Source organism: Aquarana catesbeiana, linkage group LG02 (genome assembly GCF_042186555.1).
Source record: "Aquarana catesbeiana isolate 2022-GZ linkage group LG02, ASM4218655v1, whole genome shotgun sequence".
In the NCBI taxonomy this organism is placed as follows: domain Eukaryota; kingdom Metazoa; phylum Chordata; class Amphibia; order Anura; family Ranidae; genus Aquarana; species Aquarana catesbeiana.
This window is the reverse complement of record NC_133325.1, coordinates 661,942,346-661,965,039: the sequence shown is the minus strand read 5'-3', so window position 1 is coordinate 661,965,039 and position 22,694 is coordinate 661,942,346. Positions and strand designations below refer to the sequence as shown.

At 45.2% G+C, this 22,694-nt stretch overlaps 1 protein-coding gene across 1 annotated transcript; it reads left to right on the top strand.

Moving 5' to 3' along the window:
- The first annotated feature begins 4,394 nt into the window (after positions 1–4,394).
- OVCA2 (OVCA2 serine hydrolase domain containing) lies at positions 4,395–22,454 on the top strand. Its single transcript, XM_073616615.1, has 2 exons — positions 4,395–4,632; positions 21,754–22,454. The coding sequence occupies exons 1-2, from the start codon at positions 4,452–4,454 to the stop codon at positions 22,266–22,268; spliced, it is 696 nt and encodes a 231-aa protein (XP_073472716.1). The 5' UTR covers positions 4,395–4,451; the 3' UTR covers positions 22,269–22,454.
- The last annotated feature ends 240 nt before the right edge of the window (positions 22,455–22,694 follow it).

The window sequence follows — 22,694 nt, the reverse complement described above, 5'->3', positions numbered from 1 at the left end:
ACCATATCCCTCTTTTACACTTAAAAGTATTCAAAATGCCAAGTATACTGTCGCCAATTATACTATACTTGAATACTGTCATTTTTTAAAATTTGGCGCCTTTAAGTCTTAAGTAAACCGGAAGTGCACCTGGGGTCCTTAAAGTCTCTGGAGATGGAGACAGAGACTTAGCGGGGACTCCGAGTGGCAGGGGTGCCAAGGGTGCGGAGCACCGTGCAAACTTTAGTCCGGGATCCGAACCGAGGTCAAGTCCAGTTGGGCAATGAGGCATAAAAGGGTTAATCAGAAGAAGAGTGGTCGAGATCCAAGGTTCGGTTCTGGCCACTGAGTACAAAAGGGGCAAAGAAGTAGAATGGTTAAGGTACAAATCCGAGGTCAAAGGCAAGCAGCAATCAAGAGTAGTCAAATAGGTTAACAGGTTCAGACAGATCACACACTAGCACAGGAACAAGGGGGGACTGAAGATAATCCAGCAATTTGGCAGTGTCTGGGCTGGGCTTATATAGGGAGGTTTAAGGTCACTTCCTGTGCGCCTCCTGGGAATTTACCCGCCTTTTTCCATCAGGTTGATGTCACTTCCTGTGCGCCTCCTGGGTATTTTCCCGCCTTTTCCCATCGGGTTGAGGTCACTATCTGTGCGCGTCCTGGGCATTTTCCTGCCCTTCTCCATCAAGTCTTCTGCGCAGGTGCGGGTTGGCGCCCTGAGGCATCTTTGGCGCATGCTCAGTGGGCACGGATTTCCTCTTGTGGCAACGCGCCATTGGTGCATGCGTAGTAAGCCCTGGACTCTTACACATTTTTAGGAATAGATGGCTATTATTTCCACTTTATTCCCCATTTTACCTCACAGGCTACTCCCCTGACCAATTTGACAAAAGGGAAGTAGTCTGTCATGATCAAATGGACCCCCGAAAAAGAAGCAGCTTTTGAGGCCTTATGTAGTCAGCCAGTGTTGTGCTCGCCTGACTTTTCAAGGGACTTTATGGTCCAGACTGATGCATCAAATGATGGGTTAGGAGCTGTGTTGTCTAAAGTTTTTAAGGATGAAGAACACCCTGTCATTTACCTCAGCTGGAAATTGAAGGCCATGAAGAAAATTATGCCACCATTGAAAAATAATGTTTTGCGATAAAATGATCTTTAGATTCTCTCTGGTACTATCTCTTGGGTAGACAATTTGAATTGGTAACAGATCATGCTCTATTAAAGTAGATGGCACAGAACAAAGGGACCAATAGGAGGGTGAATAGGTGGTTCCTGGCCCTTCAAGAATTCAGTTTTACAGTGAAACATCGCCCTGGGAAATGCAGATGCTTTGTCTCCAGTGCACGCGTGCCTGGCAACCTGTGTCCCAACCCTAGGGTTGAAACAAGAGGAGGGGTGGATATGTGACAGGAAGCCAGTTAAATCTATGGGTTGTGTCCAGAATGGGAGATATATTTGTGCAAGGTTCATGCTGTAAACTGATTGCTTTTGTGTTTGTGCTGTGTAGTGAGTCTGTTTGGGGTTAATAAGCTCAGGTGTAACAGATAAAGCCCTCAGGGTTCTATAAAACTCCCAGGTTCCTTCAACAAGGAGCTCCACCCTGGAACCAGATCTCTGTGCACAGCAGACTGGGGAATAGCAATAGCTCTGAATGGTGAGATGAAAGTGGATGTAAACCCTCACATATACCCCTTGTAGTGAACAGCCTCAGATGATACACAAGGATGAAACAAATCTCCCTACATAAGTTTTACATGTATATCTGCTGTCTTCAGCTTTATATATTCTTTAGAGCGTTCAGATTGTGTTAGGAGATTTTCTCTTCCTGTTCAACACTCCAGTGAAGTGTGAGCATACAGCCAAGACAGCTGATTGGAGGAAAGGCACACGCCCTCTTTCCTCCTAGGTAGAGATTTTCAGAGCTGATCGTTGAATAGTTCAGGGCTCTGCCAGTCTATTTATAGCATCCTCCCCAACAAAAAAACTCTGGCTGCTTTTATCATATGTGACGGAGAACTTGTCAGAAGTTTTCCAGCTGATAACAGAAGAATGGAGCTGGAGAAAGCTACAGGACATAGTGCTTTTAAGAGAGATAAGAAAAGACTACAGCTATACATGCTCAGCTCAAATTTTATGAATCGGGTTTGCATCCACTTTAAGTCTGTGTAACTAAAGGCCTGTTTATTTCTGTGTGACCACCAAGTGTCTGGACAGTGGTAGGGTATGGCAGAACAAGTAGTCAGGTTCCTGTGTTTTTGTAGTTAGATGCCCAAAGTGGCAAGGGTTTATTTTCTGTTTTGTTTTATTTTACCTGTTTTGACACCTGCACTTTGTAACCACAGACGTGTAAATAAACCACCGTTTTTGCTTTCAGAAAGATCCTGCTGTCTGTCCGTGCCTATTTCACTGTGCTGTGATCCATCCAGGGGATCTTGCACACCCCGCTACTGAGCTAGTCCCTTATAAATAAAAAAGTTGATGTTTTATTGAGTTAATGTTATATTGTTTTTTTTTAAATCAGATCATTTTTTATTGAAACTTTCCACTTAACAGGTCTACAAGTATTCACACAATTACATACAAAAAGCATTGTATGGATAAAAAAAAAACAGTGTGAAGCAAAGGTACCACGTAGGTTCAAAACTATGAGAACCCTAGACATATAAAGTATGGCAAAGAGCCTGCTGTTGGAGAATGTATTACTCAAAAAAAGGTGTAGGATACATAAGTAGATATGGTGTGACACGACAATAGACCTAGAAACTTAGAAAAAAAAAAAAAATTTAAAGGAAAAAGAAAAACCACACAAAGACAAAGGTCTTGGTATGTCTAAGTACATTAAATACAATATTCATCTGCAAGCTGCATTTGGGGGATCCAGTGGAGGGATCCACTAGGATCTACCTCCTGTAGTTTTTCAGGTGGAGGGAGCTGATCTGAGGTAACTATAGTGCTGGCGACCATTCAGCTGATAATATGCAAAGATGGGTAATGTTATATTGTTATTGTTACCTGTTGTTGTTTACTTTGCAGGATCTGCAGCACTGATTTGTTTGATCTGTGTATTCTGACAGTAGCAAGGTTCTGCTCTCAGAATACATACGTCAGTGACTGCAACGCTACAGGAGGAGATTTCTCATCTGCAGTTAAAGAAAAAAAGAACATGTATACCCAAGCATTAGGAGCATGGGGTGGTCAGTGGAGAACATTACATGTATGCCCAACTATATGCCCTGTCGTACTCTCTGCACAGCTCTCCCATGCACACCTCACTCGTCGTACCCTCCGCGATCCTCTTCCACGCACACCTCCCTGTCGTACCCTCCGCGCTTCTCTTCCGCGCACACCTCCCCCTTCGTACCCTCCGCGCTCCTCTTCCGCACACACCCCCCGTCGTACCCTCCGCGCTCCTCTTCCGCGCACACCCCCCGTCGTACCCTCTGCACTCCTCTTCCACGCACACCTCCCCCGTCGTACCCTCTGCACTCCTCTTCCGTGCATACCTCCCGTCGTACTCTTCGTACTGCTCTCCCATGCATACCGCACCCTCCGCGCTCCTCTTCCTTGCACAGCTCTTCGAAGCACACCTCCCCCCGTTATACCCTCCGCACTCCTCTCCTGCGTGCAGCTCTCCCATGCACACCTCCCCCGTCGTTCCCTCCGCGCTCCTCTCCTGCACACAGCTCTCCCATGCACACCTCCCCCCGTTGTACCCTCCGTGCTCCTCTCCCATGCACACCTCCCCCCGCCATACCCTCCCATGCACATCTCCCCTGTCGTACCCTCTACATTCCTCTCCTGCGCACACCTCCCCCGTTGTACCCTCAACGCTCCTCTCCCATGCACACCTCCCCCGTCGTACCCTTCGCGCTCCTTTGCCATGCACACCTCCCCCCGTCATACCCTCTGCGCTCCTCTCCTGCGCACAGCTCTCCCATGCACACCTCCCCTGTCGTAATCTCTACACTCCTCCCCCTGTCGTACCCTCCGCGCACACCTCCCCTGTCCTACTCTCTGCACAGCTCTCCCTTGCACACCTCCCCTGTCGTACCCTCCCCGCTCACACCTCCCGTGTCGTACCCTCCGCGCTTCTCTCCCCCGTCATACCCTCTGCACTCCTCCCCCATCTTCCCCACTGACAGTGTCATTTAAGTTTTTAGCAAGCTGAGTTCCCAAATTGGAGCAAACAAGCTGGATAGCTATGATAATGTAGATAATTTATCAATAATGAAAATAAGAGAATTCTGTGTAAATGATGGAAATTATGGAGTCATTAAGGTGAATGAAAAGGAGAGAGTTCTATTCTTAGTCACACCCGTTCCAGAGTGCATTGCATGTGATCCGGAATTCACGGGACTTTTATCTCTCAGATAGAGTTACTGTCAGAGTGAGCTGGAAGTTATTTTCCTGTCACCGACATCCAGCCAATCAGAGGTGACTTCTCGCTAAGTTCCGGGTGTAGCAAGATGGCGGCTTCCACAGCAGAAGGCAAAGCTGGCAGACCGCTTCTGAGGATCCTGGCGCTGCACGGCTACTGGCAGAATGAGCGCTCTTTCTGGGAGAGGACAGGATCCCTGAGGAAGAATCTGAAGAATCGGGCGGAGCTGGTAATGATCAGCGCTCCTCTGCTCATCCCAGAACCACCAGGTAAGGAGAGCTCCGGGGACACGTGACCGGGGAGCCCAGGCGTGACACGTGACCTTCCAAGCTGAGGAGCTCCCTGCCTGCACCCCTGAGAGCTGTACTTGTGTATGAAGGGGGCTGTCCTTGTACAATAGAAGATCTCCATCTGACTGTGATTGGTTGTTTGTAGTGAGCACTCTTGTCTCTCTTTATATCAGGGTGTTCTGGCCATCATAGATAATAGTGGTGGTCAGTGGCAGTGGTGGCTGGTGCTCAAAATTTATTGGGGGGGGGGCAGAAAAAATGTTGACAAAAAATCATCAATTGCAGCCACTGTGCCCATCAAATCCTGCCAGTGTGCCCTTGAATGCCGCCAGTTTGACCCCGCCCGCTCACCGTTTGCCCGGCACTTACCCTGTCTTGGTGGGGCAGCAGGTGACAGCGACCAGCGGGGTGCTCCATGCGTATCCTCCCAACTTGAAGACGCTCGGATGTTAAGGGTACTCATTGGAAATCATGGGGTGCGACTTGTCAGGCGACCTTGCAATCCCAGGTCGCAGGATGGGTCACACAGCTGTGGAAGATGTTGTGTAAACTCAGGTTTTTATAAGCATATGTTTGTATAGACATGTGGGCATAGGTGTGAATGTATGTTGCATAGATGCATGTGGCATAATATATGTTTCATAAACGCATGTTTGCTTATTCCTGTGAATGCAGATCTGCATGGACACGTATTAAGTAAGTGCATGTTTGCATGAACGCATGCTTTCGTGTTTTTGCCTAAATGCACATTTGCTTAAACACATACCTACATGCTTCCATAAATGCATATTGCTTAAACACACGCTGCCAGGTTTTTCTTTGTACTGCATACATATATGCTTGGTTTAAACTGTATACACATGTGCTTATTTACAGTAAACTACATACATATGTGCTTATTTGCTTTGGGATTCATACATATGTGCTTATTGCCTTGAGTTGCATACATAAATGCATGAAGGGCAAGAATACTTGTATACCTGCTTCATAGTTGCTAACATTGCAAAAAAAAAAAATTTGGGACACTTTTTTGCATGTAGGCGGAGCCTGCTATAATTAGGGGGGCGTGGCATTCATTTGTAGGCGGGGCATACTTAACAGAAAAATGCTGCGCAAAATGGACGTGGCTTGAGTGGAATAGTGGGCATGTCTTAAATGGGCGTGGCTCAGAAAGGGTGTGGTATGAGATGAATGAGGGATGGAGGGAGAAAGAAAGAGGGATGGAGGGACAGCAGGCCCAGATCCTACACAACAGTAGAAATATGTGTATTCTAGAAAGTTTAACAAATCAGCAGATAAAGATACTCCAAACACCTGGTGTTGGCGCTTCAATCATCCCGGAACCATGGTTGTTACGGTGTCAGGATGATTGAAGTGCATTATTTCTGTAATTACATTGTAATATAGAATGAAATTATTAAACTCGCCTTAATGCAGAATCAGTGGGAACCCTGAGCGCGTCACCTGCCACATCGCCTGCCACCAGATGCCATTAGGTGTCCCCAGCAGAGTCCTCCCTTACATCAGGCATTTCCAGTAGAGTCCTCCCTTACATCAGGCATTTCCAGTAGAGTCCTCCCTTACATCAGGCATTTCCAGTAGAGTCCTCCCTTACATCAGACATTGCCAGCGGAGTCCCCCCTTACATCAGACATTGCCAGCGGAGTCCCCCCTTACATCAGGCATTGCCAGCGGAGTCCCCCCTTACATCAGGCATTGCCGCGGAGTCCCCCCTTACATCAGGCATTGCAGCGGAGTCCCCCCTTACATCAGGCATTGCAACGGAGTCCCCCCTTACATCAGGCATTGCCAGCGGAGTCCCCCCTTACATCAGGCATTGCAGGGGAGTCCCCCCTTACATCAGGCATTGCAGGGGAGTCCCCCCTTACATCAGGCATTGCAGGGGAGTCCCCCCTTACATCAGGCATTGCAGGGGAGTCCCCCCTTACATCAGGCATTGCAGGGGAGTCCCCCCTTACATCAGGCATTGCAGCGGAGTCCCCCCTTACATCAGGCATCCCCCAATGGAGTCAGGCATTCCCAGCAGTGCATAATGGGACAAAATAGCCGGGTGGCTGCCAATAGCAATTGAGCTGCAGCGCCACCCACCCCCGCCCCTTCCCACATCAGGTCGCAGCGGGGCAGGAGGTGGGCGGTGCCACAGCTCAAATTCTATTGGCAGTCACCCGGCCATTACTAAATAGTAATTTGGCCTCCGGGAAAATGGTGGCCGGTGGAGACATTAAAAAAAAAATAATCGGTAAAATTAGAATTTCCCGGGACATTTCCCGGGAATGGCTAAATCCGGGAAAGGGGGCTAAATCCCAGGAATGTCCGGGGAAATTCGTGACAGTTGGTAAGTATGCTGCTTGTTTGCATAACTTAGGTGCCTAGGTACCTGCATACTTACATAAGTAAGGGATTGCATAGCAGTAAACCAACATTGTTTAGGCCTGCATCCTTGGAGGATTGTGTATTAGGTTGGCTAATATAGTTGCTACGTTATCTATCTGTTATACCAGTTAAATGGTTCCAGAAAGGAGAGGCAGTCGGGGGAGGCAGGTGCATCGCTCTCAGGTTCGGTGATCTGGCAGTGTCCACATCCCCCCCAATGGACAGTGGTGTCAGATGCATCTGAGCCACTGTGGTATTTGGCATTGCAGCATTTTCCTGATGCATTCATTTTTAAACAGATGGACTGCGGCCGCATCACCTTGATCATGCCTGATCTCTGTTGATCGAAGCCTAAGCAGGATCAAGCCTGGTTAGTATATGGATTTGAGACTGCCCAAGAATACCAGATGCTGTAAGCTTTCCCCCACCTGTGTGAGGGAGGCATCTGAGGCTGCTGTGTTTTGAGAGTATCTCAGGCCAGAAGATCTTAGGGCAGTCTCTGAGGTGGTTTTTCCTCCATCTTGAGCCAGCAAAAGCTTGGTAGGTAAGTACGCCTGTTTTGGCCTTCGGGATCTGTCACAGAGTCGTCAGTCTTTTGCCTTGCATTTGACTCTTGGAGCAGGAGGTATGGGCTCATAATTAAAAAATCAAAAAATCTCACCTGTTAATGGTCTCAAAACTAAATGGGGACATAAGGTCTAGCTTAGATCTTAAGCCGTTGGAGATCCTGTTTCAGGTTCTATTTAGTGTTGACCTCTGTGAGAGGTAGATTTTGGGGGTCCATAGTCATCAATGACGCATATCTTCATGTGCCATTTTTTTTCCAGGCTCATCAATGGTTTTTGCAAATTGCAGCGCAAAGTCGTCTTTTTTATTTTTGTGACTCTGCTCTTTGGGCTGGCCACAGCTCCGAGGGTTCGCAAAGCTCCCAGCCCAGTACCAGACTTGCTGAAAATGCAGATTTGCCAATCTCAGTTTACTTCAATAATCTTTGTTCAGGAAGCAGTCTGTTACAGATTTTCCTTTGATACATTTCTGCAGGAGGAAGTTGTATCTAGGTCAAGGCACCTTCCCTACGTAAGTCCTACTCAAGGTCTTTGGTAGAGGATCATTCTCTCTGCCTGGAACATGAAGTTCCAGGCATTGGATTGCCAGAGGGCTCTGTTCCCTGGGTATTGCAGAGCTAAGATTGCTGGTTGGTGGTTTGAGATCTGGAGAAGAGATGGGCATGATAACCACTGATGCCAGCTTCTCCAGTTGGTTTGAAGGTGGCTATAGTTCAGTGGACTTGGCTCCACATGAGAAAGTACTACCCATCGATATCTTGGATTGTTGGCCAGTATGCCTTGCTCTGGATGTTGGGACAAACCAGTTGTAGGTGTAATCCGGTAATGCTTCTGCAGGCATATATATCGACCACCTGGAGTCATACGGCTCAGGAAGGTGAACAACATTCTGTCTGAGACAGTACAACAAGTGCTGTCTCTATCGCTAGTACATACTCCAGGTATAGTATAATGGTAGGGGGAACTCTGCAGGTGGATCTACTAGATTCCAAGTTCCACAACAAGTGAGAACAGGTTGTGTCTGGGACGAAAGTCCCACCGGCAATAGGGGCAGATGCACTGGTAACACCTTAGGGACCATTTCTCCCTTATATGATGCTTTCCCTCTGTTTCGACTTCTCTCACGTCTTTTGGGAAGAATCCGGGAGGTGGTAACACTGATAATAGTGTTAGCTGAATTAGCCCAGGAGGGCTTGGTACACTGACATAGCAAGTCTTGTGGGGGTCGCTCCTTGAACACTCCCAGTCCAGCAGGACCTAATGGTCCTGAGTCCTGTATCTCCACACTGTTGAGCCCTGGAAGCTGGTTTCAGGGAACCTCGATTACAGGACTTGGAAATATTTTTTTCCTGGGGGAAGCCAGGAAGTGGGACACACAGGAATACGAGTGGGAAATTTTCTTATCTTTCTCCAATCAGTAGGGAAAGGAGATTGGCCTCAAGTACCATTAAGGGTTCAAGTTCATCCCTATCCATTTTTTCCAGAGGCCATTGTTTCTCACACCTGGATTCATACTTCATACAGCGTGTAGCATAGATGGTCCCACATGTCAGACCACTCTTGTGTCCTTGGGACTGGGATTCGCTCTTGGCTGTCTTTGCAGATGGCATTTTTTTTTTTAACCAATTGAGAGACTGTTAGTCCCTTATCTCGGAAGATGGCTTCTTTGGTTGCTATTACTTCACTAAGTGGAGTGTCAGAGCTGGCGTCTCTTTCATGCATGGAGCCATTCTTGGTCACACATCGTAAAGTGATGTTGCGTCCTAATCCATCTCTATTGCGTAGAGTGGTTTCTAGTTTTCACTTTAATCAGGACAGTGTCTTCCTTTTTTCTTTTTCTTCTAATCCACAGTCAGCAGGAGAAATATCGCTACCTACTCTAGAGGTGGTTCAGACACTCAGGGTCTACTTGAGTTGTCGGCACAGATCAGGAATCCTGATTTGTGCAGCCAGAAGAGCCCAGGAAGGGCAAGCGGCATCCAGGTTGAATGTTTAGCAGTGGATCTGCCAATTTATCATTGATGCGGAAGACTGATGTTCTGCTTGGATTGCCAGAAGGTCCCAAGAAGGGACAGGCAGCATCTAAGTCAACTATTTCCGCTAAGTGATTGTTCAGGCGTATGGATTAAGGGGTAAGGCTCTGCCTATTCCAGTAAGGGCACAATCTACCAGAAGAGTGAGTGCTTCATGGGCAGTTCATCATCAAGCATCGATGGCTCAGATTTGCAAGGCTGCTACTTGGTCTCTGGTGCATACATTCACTAGGTCTTATCAAGTGAATGTTAGGACTCAGGAGGAGGTTGCATTTGGACGCAGTGTACTGCAGGCAACAATATAGATCCTGTTGTTCTAATGGTGTTTCTTTGGTCCTAATGGGTTCCCTCCCCTCAAAAGAATTGCTTGGGGACATCCCAGTTAGTTATGGCTGCTCTGTGTCCCGTGATGTACGATAAGGAAATTAGGATTTTTTCTACAGTTTACCTGTAAAATCCTTTTCTTGGAGTACATCACGGGACACAGAGATCCCTCCCCTCTTGTCTGGGAAGTTTATTGCTTGCTACAAAACTGAGGTACTTCCTGTGTAGGAGGGGTTATATAGGGGAAGACTTCTTGTTTGATTTACCAGTGTCCATTCACCAATAGACTGCGTATAACCCGGTAAGTTGTAAGGGCCGATGTACTCCAAGAAAAGGATTTTACAGGTAAGCTGTAGAAAAAATTTAAAAATTTCACACTTATGCCAGGATAGAAAAATTTCTAGGCCTTCGGTACCAGTGGTACTTGAATTTTTGCAAGCTGGGGTGGATCAGGGGATTTCCCTGAACACCCTAAAAGTACAAATATCAGCACTGTCTGTGTTTATGGACCAGAGGCTCACGCTGGAGCCTCTGATTAAAAGGTTTTTGTTAGCGAGGGAAAGGTTTACCCCCATTTAAAATTAACAGATTTCCGCCGTGGAATCTGATGCTTGTCCTGGAGGCGCTGACAAAAGCGCCTTTCAAACCAGCACTAGAAATTTCAGTAACATTTTTGATGCTCAAATTAGCCTTTTTACTGGCCATCACTACAGCCAGAAGAGTAAGCGACCTGCAGGCCCTATCAATTAAGGAGCCCTTTTTGTTGGAACTGGAGGATAGAGTGGTTCTGAGGCAAGACCCACTGTATCTTCCCAAGGTCACCTCCCAGTTTTATAGATCACAGGAGATTATTTTGCTCTTTTTTTGTAAAAACCCCAAAAACGCGAGAGACGAGAGAGAAACAATTTAATTTGCACAATGTCAGAAGGTGTTTACTGACACACCTAGATGGGGTGAAAGGCTTCAGGAAGTCGAGTCATCTTTTAGTTCTATTTAGCGCCCCCAAAAAGGGAGGGCAAGCATCTAGAACTACAGTGGCTAGGTGGATCAGACAGACTATAAGTATAGCATTTGAGCAAGCAGGGTTCCAAATACCAGCAGACCTCAAAGCCCATTCCACAAGATCTATGGCGGCCTCATGGGCAGAAAGAGTCGGAGCCTCAATAGACCAGATCTGTCAGACAGCCACATAGGCGAAGCAGGACACCTTAAAACATTATAGAGTGGAACTGCTATCGCCTCAGGATCTGTCATTTGGAAAAAAGGTCTTACAAGCGATAACCCTAAGGTAGGCTTTTAACTTCTTGTCCATCCTCTCAGGTGTGCCGTCCTGGAAGATGACTAGAGAAAATTGCCATTTACACTTACTGGTAACTGCTTTTCTAGGAAATATTCCAGGACGGCAGGCCTACTTCCCACCCCTGGTTTAATGTTATTACTACGGGAAAAGTTTCCCTCTTGCACCAGGATAACCTATTACTTTGGCAGAACTGAGGTGAAGGAGGAAGGGAGGGGCCTTTTACCTCATGTGTTGATTGTGTTTCCTGTCAGGTGTGCCGTCCTGGAAGATTTCCTAGAAAAGCAGTTACCGATAAGTGTAACTGATTTTTTTTTTTTTTTATACTAATGGCGGTGATCAGCAACTTATTATGGGACTGCTATAGTGCAGTGGGCAATCTTACACTGGGGGTGAATGGCTGCCACTGACATCACCAGTGACACTAATACAGTGATCAGTGATAATACTATACGCTGACACTGTACTAATGACACTGGCTGGGAAGGGGTTAACATCTAGGACAATCAAGGTCTTAAACGTGTGCCTAACTGTGTAAAGTGTGCTTCTTTGACGAATAGATCTTAGAGCTGCACGATTCTGGCTAAAATGAGAATGACAGGCAGGAGAAGCTCAATAGCGACCCCTGCCTATGGGAACAGGGACTGAAACAAAAAGCAGTCAATTTTTATATTAATAATTTATTATTACTGGTTAACAATAAACTTTTTATTTAAAAAATTCTGGAAACTTCTAAGAAGGTCAGGTGTAGAGGTCGACCGATATGGGTTTTTCTGTGGCCAATGCCGATATTTAGAAATCGGAGCGGCCGATATATGTTGCCGATTTTTGCGGCCGATTCTTTTCTTTTTCCTTCATCTCAGAAAATCTAGGGAGAGGTGGAGAGGAGGTTATTGTTTAGGGTAGAAAGGTGGGGTGCAGCCTATCAGTGTCCATCAGTGCCACCTCATTAGTGGCCACCAGTTCAGCCTGTCAGTGTCCATCAGTGTAGCCCATCAGTGCCACCTCATTAGTGCCCACCAGTGCAGCCTATCAGAGTCCATCAGTGCCACCTCATTGGTGTCCATCAGTGCCTACTAGTGCAGCCCAGTGCCAACCAGTGTATCTCATGAGTGCCCATCAGTGCCACCTTATCAGTGCCCTTCAGTGCATCCCATCATTGCAAACCAGTGCATACCATCAGTGCAGCCTAGTGCCAACCAGTGCATCACATCAGTGCCAACCAGTGCATCACATCAGTGCCAACCAGTGCATCACATCAGTACCCACTAGTGCATCACATCTGTGCCAACCAGTGCATCACATCAGTGCAGCCCATCAGTCCCACCTCATCAGTGCCCACCAGTACAGCTCATCAGTGCCCACCAGTACAGACTAATAATGTAATTCACTGCCACCTCAGCAGTGCCTACCAGTGGAGCGCTCCCAGCTCCGTTCCGTCCCCTCGCCTGCCTCCGGACTACAATCCCCAGAATGCAGCGCCGCCGGTAACAGCCAATCAGCGGCCGACACTGCCGACTTCCTTCATGGACAAAAAAAACAGTCAGCAGACAGCGGCCATGATAGCAGCCATTTAGAATAGACGGCAGGCGGCCGGGGGGGATTTCCACCCAGCACGCCTTAGATCCCTCACAATCGGCCTTTTTCCCATAATAATCGGCCGAAACCTATAAGATGGAAGAAGAAATTAATGGTCATCAGTTCAATGGCAGCACTTCATGTGTATATGTACTGACGGTGTCAGTAGAGCAATGGATGGTGTCAGAAGGGCAGTGGATGGTGTCAGTAGTTTTTATTTATTATTTTTTACAATTTTCGTAGGAGCCCCATTAGGGGGCTTTGGTGAAATATCAGGGGTCTAAACAGGAGGAATCTGCACCACACAGGGTGATTAGGGTGTGTCGGGGCACACCCTGTGCGCACGCCTATGGTGCCACCTATCAATGCCCATGAGTGCCACCTATCAATGCCCACCAGTGTTGCCAATCAGTGCCACTTAGGCAGCACTGCCTATCAGTGCCACCTACCAGTGCCCATCACTGCCGCCCATCAGTGTCACCTCATCAGTGCCCACCAGAGCCGCCTTATCAGTGCCACCTATCGGTGCCCATCAGAGCAGCCTATTGGTGCCTCATCAGCATACATCAATAAAGGAGAAAAACTACCTGTTTGCAAAATTTATTAACAAAATATAAAACTGTTTTCTATTTTTTTTTTTTTTTTTTTTAAATATTGGTCTTTTTTATTTTTTTAACAAAAAATAAAAAACCCAGAGGTGATCAAAAGCTCTTTTTGTGGGAAAAAAATGATATTCATTTGGGTAAAGTGTTGTATGACCGCGCAATTGTCGCTCAAAGAGTGACAGCGCTAAAAGCTGAAAATTGGTCTGGGCATGCGGGGGGTTTAGGTGCTCAGTAAGCAAGTGGTTAAAGCCAAAAAACGTCCCAGACAAAAACTGCTGATAACAGCCTGTGTGTGCATGGACACATAGGATAACATGACGGGGAGTTTATTGACTGATGAAAAAAGCGTCTGAAGCCAAAAACAGCTGCTGTAAAAAACGTCCAGTGTGCATGAGGCCTAAAAAGCAGTGGAGACACTTTATAGAGAGTTTGTTACATTGCCTGTTCCAGGTATTGTTAGAGGTTTTGTTTAAAATCCACCCACTGATCCCATCAGCGAGCTCCCCTGTTGCTCCTTTTTTTTTGCTTTTGGAGCCCTAAATGGGCAAAGTGACAAATTTCCTTTAAAATAAACCTGTGAGTAAATGAAAATAACAAAACTGTCAGCAGCAGGTTGTCAACAGCATAAGGTGTCAAAGCATACTTGTTGAACTGCACATATATCTTTGAAAGATTAGCATAACAAAGCAGTTTTGTAATCAAAGTAGTTTTCCATGATAAAAGCCATTTACTGAACACCTGCTAGGCCCCGTACTGATGTTCAAAGTGCTTGCTGAAATGAACTGAACCACAAAAATACAGTGGTTCCATTAGCCATTACTGCGTTTATTCAATGCTGTGTATTATCAGATTTTACCAACACTGTCAATCAGATCAGTAATGGCATTGAATTTTGGTGATGTCACCTCTTTGTCATATTTAGAAAGCAACAGGTTCCCAGTGGCTTTCCTACAGCACGGTTTACCCAAGAATGTGTTAGTGAAGACCATGCCCCATAGATAGTTCTCTTTTAAAGCTGACCTTCAGCATAATACCAATCTGAATTACATATAAGGAAGTCATTTTCCCAGGATTTGTATTTTTCTCTGTTCGGTCCTGAGATTTACAAAGCGCTGTCACACTGTAACAGCCATGTCGGGGGACGTGGACCTGGGGGAACCCAATCATCATTCTCTCCTGCAGATTCACATTTTTTATAGGTCTCCTTCCCACCCCCACAAATGGCTATAGAAAGGAAAAGCAGCACACTGATGAACACATCACTCTGCTCTCTACTGCAGTCGGCACACTCCTAGCCCTGCAGCACACCTGATTGGCTGCTTTTGCTGCTTTTTTTCCTCCCCCGCTCTGCTGTACAGGGATTGGAACATGATGAACCAAGTCAAATTTAGTTACACTGTTTGCATTTAAAAAAAATATACATGCTTGCTCCAATGTATTAATGATTACACCGCTGCATTGTTTGTGTTAGGTACAGTATGTCTGTCTGAAGTTCAGCTTTAAGTCCTTAAAGAGGAACTGCAGTCACATAATTTGTAATAAAAACATCTTTGCCATTCTGAAGCTTCCCTCCGACCACTTTGCATATTATTTTATATATACTGTGATTCTGTACTTGCCAAATATGCTGCAGAAATCTCCCTCCACTGAGTCTGGCTGCAACAGTTTTAACTGTGGGCAGCTGAAGCTATTGCCTGGATTTACACACACACAGATCCATGCCTCCAGCTCTGCAGCTCTCATTGGCCCTCTTATGACTCATCCCCCCTCCCTTCCTGGCAAACTCTAACAAGAGTGAGAGGGAGAGCTGTGCATGATGTCATAAGCCTAGGCTTTTTACCAGACAAATAGGAAGTGGGCTGTATAAGATATTTACTGGCAGAGAAATAAATGTTTTACTATCCAAAGTTAAAACAAGGGCAGAAGAGTTAATAGAAGGAAAGTAAAAAAATTACTGAAGGTCCGCTTTAAGATCTCCTATAGAGAGAGAAACTTTTTTTTTTTTTTTTTTTTTTTTTTTTTAGCATGCCCTCCACTGCTGTCTCTTCTATTCCTGTAATACTGTATCCCATCTACTGTATATTGCTGACTTGACGACAATTCACGCCTTTAGCCATGTGATTCAAACGACTCATGTCCCAAACTTCATGGCACCATGATGAATAGATGTAACCAGACCAGGATGGTTCTACAAAACATTCCCACCTCTCAGCAAGTTTATGGACATCAGTATCTACCTTGACACATTTCATGGTGATTGGATTATAGTGACTCGTTACCAATGTGGATATAAATGTTGGGGTGTGTTTAGAGCAGACTTTCTCAACCAGAGTTCCTTCTGAGATTGCTAGAGGTTCCCTAAACACTCCTACCTACAATGGGCACCCCGCAAAGTGGTAATTTTCCATTGACCATTAAAGTGGGCTACTTCTACATTAACCATTTGTGTTAGAGAACACCATTTTTGCTGTCCACATTTCTTTTCTGTTATTCATGATTAATACTGAAAATAATTTGGACTGAAGGGTCCAGAGTTAAAAGGTCGAGAAAAGTCTCTTGGATGAGTGGTGAAATGTCCTGTGTTATAGATCAGGGGTGTCCAAACTTTTTCAAAGAGGGCCAGATTTGATGAAATGAACATGCGTGAGGGCCGACCATTTTGCCTGACATTCTTTGAAAATTCGGTCTCAGTGTGTTCGTCCGAGCACTAATACACTGCCCAACAAGAATTTTCCTGCCTTTGTGGCTGTGTGCGGTGAAGAGATAAGCTTGGGCGTGTTATTTAGATATACTGTATTCATCGGCGTATAACATGCACCTTCACTTTACGAGGAAAGATTGAGGAAAAAAACTGATTTTAAATAAAGAAATGTGAAGCAAAATAAGGGTTAGTGCCCATCAATGCAGCCCCACCTTTGCCAGGAATGCAGGCCCACCGTTGCCAGGAATGCAGCCCCACCATTGCCATCAGTGCAGCCTGATCGATGCCCATCTGCAGCCTTGGAGGAGACAGGGAGGGGGCATGACGAGCGCCAACCGATTACATACAGGAGAATCTGCTTTCTTGGTGGCCTTTTTAATACAAAGTCCCGCCTCCTATGATGGACAGAACAGTCGTCCAATAACAGCACAGGAGATGGGACTTCCTATTACAGAGGCCGCCGTATAAACAGGAAATTCTCCTGTATATACATCACTCGTCCTGCCCCCTCCCCTCCAATGCAGCCAGCACACATATATATATATAATCATTTGTGGCCCCCGGCGCTTGGGGATTCGTTTGGGGGCCACAAAAGATATACATGTCTAAATTACCAGGCGGGCCGTTCGAAACCGGAACGTGGGCCGGACTGTGGACATGCCTGTAAGAACAAATCCAAGTGAATGTTAGTAACTACTACTAAATATAGCATGACCTGAATACATGAACATTTTCAGAGACACCAATGGGTTATAATAACAGGATAGAGATTTTTTTTTTTTTACTTAACCCGAGATGGTTAGGCCCTGTTCAGGTTGTATTCCCCTCGCATTCATCATGGAAAGCTGAATAGCTTTGTAAATACAGGACATTAATATATACAAACCATGGCAGACCTAGTGGAAACCCATGGCTTGCCGGAGTATGTCCTATCTGTTAGCAGACATCAATAGTTTCAACTCTATTGCTAAATTTGACTGGCCAGATTATTGAAATTGGGGTTAGTCTGTCCAAAATGATTTTTTTATTTTTATCTGATTTCCACTGCCGTTATGATCTTCGGTCACCTGAAACTGGGAAGTGATTGAAGCAGTACCACATGGATAAGGACCATTCAGTTCCAAAGTTTTTTTTTTTTTTTTTTGTAGATCACTTATAACATTGCTACAATATTTTTAAATGTATACTGGACAGTCCACTTGTCAACTGTGTGACCCTTGTAAAAGCGTTCTATCTGTTTTTGGTTGTAAGCCCTTCCATATACCCACTGAAGCGACTGGCCTCAGGTAATACACAGAGATGAAAAAAATATCCTACATAAGTGCTACCTGTTTATCTGCAGTCTTCTCTTCTCTATATCTATGCATATATCTGTATCGTGCAGAATTTAGACACCTTGTCTGAGCCTCAGAAGGCAAGGAGCTGAAATTACACTCCTCAGAGCTCAGTAAGGAGAGATTGGAGGGAAGCGACATACCCCCTTCACACAGGAACAGAGCTGAGGCTGTCAATCAGCTGGAGATCCCTACCATGTCACCTTTTTTCTCTTGGTGTCAGGAAAACTTGTCAGAAGTAATTGCTATAATAGAGGAAAAGGCAGCAGACAGACATGACACTTAAGTCCCATACACAGGGGCCGAATATCAAGCGGTATTGACCAGTTCAATAGAAACCGGCCGACATACGGCCCCTGTGTACGGAAGCCAGTTTGACAGAAGCCAGCCGAGTGTCCAGCTTCTTTCAAAGGGGCATGACTGAAAAAGGTAGGCATCCGATCAGCGCTCCGCGTGTTCTGGTGGGGGCAATAGCTCAGCGGGGAGATAAGCCATTCAGTTTTTTTTTGTTCAGCCCGCTGGGGCTGTGTACCAGGCTCTTTAGAGCTATTACATTCAACAAGTGCACACTATTGAAGGATATGCTTTGTTCATATTTTATGTCTGAGGTTTACAATAACTTTAACAGTCCACAACAATTTCTAACCTGCATTATTTCAAGTGCACAAACAGTTGAAATTAGGGTGGAACACTATCTGAAAAATCCTTACACTGGCAACGCAGTGGTTTTGTAAATTTTTTTGCTCAAAACTGTTACATTTTTGAAACACTGAGTTGCAAATTGCTGTGGCCCGTTCAATTTCATCTAATTCCTATTTATTTATTTTTTTAAACTGATCTAAAACTTCCACAACTGGCAAGTGTTTTGCCAACATTTAGAGTTTGGGATGAATTATATTTTTATTAATATTGAGTCAGTTTTTATGGCAGTCATAGTCCAAAGTCAGATCGGCATTCTTATTTGCAGTGGCTATTTGAATTTTGGAAGCACTTTGTCTTCTTTCTTCTGAGCTGCTAGAAATCAGCACAGAAATGAACAAGCAATGCTGTCAAATCTTTCCGGGTCACTAGTAGTAAGGGTAGGAGTGCCTGTCCAGCCACACTGCAGCCTCAGCTCGCTGACAAAACGTAGCCAGGCTGGGAGCCAAGAGGTATTTTGCCCTGGTTCACACTGGTGCGATTTGAAATGCGATTTGACATGTCATATCGGCGGCAATGGCACCGCCCTAATCGGTGCAACGCCGCGATTGCGGAGCTGCACCGATTTAAGAAAGTAGTTTTTGTACTACGGGTTTGTGATTTGCATAGTACATGATCATGCTCAGAGTATTTAAAGAGCTAAAATAAACTTATTGACCACTGTCTTAGTGGCTGATGTGTTGGCTGTTAGCCCCCATTCACACTAAATGCGACTTTGAAATCATGCTACTTCACTAGCACCATTTCAAAGCCACAGGTAGGTGCGATTTCAGGTGCGACGTGTCATGCACTTTGGAACTGTCAAATCGCATGACAAGTCACACCAGTGTGAACGGGGGCTTAAAAAGAATGCTTGTGTTTGTTTCTCCAAAATTGATATATCAGCTTTTTGGCTTGTGCTTTTGGCGTTAAACCTCTACATCAGGGGTCTCAAACTGGTGGCCCTCCAGCTGTTGCGAAACTGTCATGCCTCTGCCTGTGGGAGTCATGCTTGTAATTGTCAGCCTTGCAATGCCTCATGGGACTTGTAGTTTTGCAACAGCTGGAGGACCGCCAGTTTGAGACCCCTGCTTTACATGCTTTGCTTCTGTCTTTTAGGCACCCTGGAAATGAGATCTCTACGCTTGAATTCCCAGATTTGCACGCTTGACTGTGGGCAGATACAAGGATCCCACTCTTCCTGTCTGAGTTTTAAAGCCTAACTGCACTTAAAACTTTTTTATTCTTTAACCACTTCCTGCCCGGCCTATAGCAGAATGACGGCCGGGCGGTGGTTGCGTTATCCTGACTGGGCGTCATATGACATCCAGCAGGATAACAGCCGCCACACGCCTGTGTGGCACGCATCGCGGCAATCAGTGGTGCAATGTGTCAGTCTGACACCCCGCTACACCGATCTCGGCAAAGAGCCTCCGATGGAGGCTCTTTACCACGTGATCAGCCGTGTCCAATCACGGCTGATCACGATGTAAACCGGAAGAGCCGATGATCGGCATTTCCTCACTCGCGTCTGATAGACGTGAGTAGAGGAGAGCCGATTGGCTGCTCTCCTGACAGGGGGGGTCTGTGCTGGTTGTTTATCAGCGCAGCCCCCCTCGGATCCCGCCCAGGACCACCAGGATGGCCATCCACACTGGACCACCAGGTATGCCCCCCTAGACCACCAGGGAAATGCAAATCTGTGTCAAGGCAGCTGCCAATCAGTGCCCACTCATCCCTACCACTGCCAGTGCCACCAGGGATTCCTATCAGTGCCGCATATCAGTGCCACGTATCAATGCCCAGCAGTGCCACCCATAAGTGCCCATCAGTGTTGCCTATCAATGCCCATCAGTGCTACCTACCAGTGCCCATCAGTGCCCGCTCATTGGTGCCACCTCATCAGTGAAGGAGAAAACTTACTTATTTACAAAATTTTATAAGAGAAACAAAAACAAAACTTTTTTATTTTTTTCAAAATTTTCGGTCTTTTTTTTTTTTTTTAGCAAAAAATAAAAACCACAGAGGTGATCAAATACCACCAAAAGAAAGATCTATTTGTGGGAACAAAATAAAAATTCTGTTTTGGGTACAGTGTTGCATGGCTGCGCAATTGTCATTTAAACAGCGACAGCGCTGAAAATTGGCTTGGGCAAGAAGGGGGGGTAAGTGCCTGGTATTGAAGTGGTTAACCACTTACGGACCCGCTGCACGGCGATATACATCCTTACTTTGAAGAGGAATATCGTTGTTATGGCAGCAGCTAGCTGCCATAACTCCAGTATTCTCTTCTTTGGCCGGTGGTCCGCTTTCCGATAATAGTGGTCTCTGCGGTGGATTCGCCGCGAGATCACTTTTATCGGCGGCGGGAGAGGGGGCCCCCCCTCCTGGTACAAGGGATGTTTAAATTCCTTGTAATAGGAATAAAAGTGACACACTTTTTTTTTTTTTTTTTTAAAGAACAGTGTAAAAATAAAAAATAAAAGGTATAATAAATAGGAGAAAAAAAAAAATTTTAAACGCGCGAGCTAGCGTGCAGAAGCGAACGCATACTTGAGTAGTGCCCGCATATGAAAACGGTGTTCAAACCACACATGTGAGGTATCTCTGCGATCAGTAGAGCGAGAGCAATAATTCTAGCCCTAAACATCCTCTGTAACTCAAAATATGCAACCTGTAGAATTTTTTTTAAACGTCGCCTACGGAGATTTTTAAGGGTAAGAGTTTGTTGCCATTTCACGAGCACAATTTTGAAGCGTGACATGTTGGGTATCAATTTACTCGGCGTAACATTATCTTTCACGAAATAAAAAAATTGGGCTAACTTTACTGTTGTCTTATTTTTTTTTATTAAAAAAAGTGAATTTTTTCCAAAAAAATGCGCTTGTAAGACTGCTGCGCAAATATGGTGTGACAAAGTATTGCAACAACCGCCATTTTATTTTCTAGGGTGTTAGAAAAAATAATGTATAATGTTTGGGGGTTCTAAGTAATTTTCTAGCAAAAAAAAAACTGTTTTAAACAACAAATCTCAAATAGAGGCTCTGTCCTTAAGTGTTTAATAAACTGAGCAGAAAAAAAATATAAATAAATTGACCAGACTATAGCTGCAATACTCTCTACCTCTGGTGTTGTTCCCTGCAGTTAGTCTTCACCACTAGATGGTGATATTGTTCCAGTCAAATAACTTCCTGTCAGCCCAGGGCATCAAGAACCTGCCATTGGAAAGTACATAATCTTGCTGCCCTGGGTTCACAGGAGATTTCTGAAGCCTAACTATCTCAAGGAACATTCAAAACTCCAAAGAGGAGTAGGCTGGAGCAAGGATCTTTAGCAGGGAGCCCTCCCCAATACCCTAAGGACCATAAGATCTGGACTGTTCTTTATTTTCCAAATAAAAATGTTTTTACCTGAATACAGGGGTTTGCTGACAGTTATTGATTTTACTCCAATTTGGGTATGTAAATGAAGATACATTTCCAAAAATACCTTGGTTTTTCTGTCTCAAAAACAAATTTCTAGACCTAGAGGTAATAGAAATGGGGAAAAAATATAGACTTACTAGACCTGACTACTTTTTCTCTTTTTAGATATCGACTCCAATGAAGGGGGTGCAGATATTCAACGAGAAGATCCCCGGGGCTGGTGGTTCTCAGATCCTGAGCAGAGCAGTTTTAATGCCATGGATGAAACTTCAACCTGCATAGGATTAGAGGAATCGCTGCAAGCTGTGGCTAAGGCCTTTTCTGAACTTGGACCCTTCAACGGAATATTGGGTTTCAGCCAAGGAGCTGCTGTAGTGGCCATGATATGTGCATTAAAACAACGCGGAGACCCTCGCTTCCAGTTTGACTTTGCTATCTTGGTCGCTGGATTCAAAAGTCGAGCTACTGAACATGCACAGTTTTACCAAATGCCCATCACTGTCCCATCTCTTCATGTTTACGGTGACACTGACCGTGTTATCCCAGGAGAAATGAGCCAAGAACTAGCTTCCTATTTTATGAATCCAATCCTACTTACACATACAGGAGGCCATTACATACCTGTGTGTGCCGCACAGAAGAAGGTTTATTTCCCATTCTTGGACTCTTTCCGTACATAAACTGTGACCTAGTATAGATATTATAACAGTGAACTCTATGAATTTAACATTGCAGGAATTCTAGATAAAAAAAAAAAACATGTCTTTGTTGCTGATATATAATTTGTCTTCAAAGCAGTGATTTTTGCTTCAGGGAAATATTTCGCAAAGTAAAAATAAACACCCGTACTGTGTTTTACAGCCCTATATAGTGCAGTGAATGTGAAAAAAAGTTATTAACCTGTTCTTAACTTTATGGAAGTGTCACATGTAAATTTAAATGGACCCGGGGAGGTCATTTTTTACTCCAGGCAAGTTCTGTATTTTCAGCCTATTCTAGTTCTGTCCCACTTCATTTCTTTTGCTCCGGGAGCCCCAGCTTCACATACAGGGATGACCATACTTCAAACATTATCACATCTGTCACAGGCAGTGCTTCACAGGGAA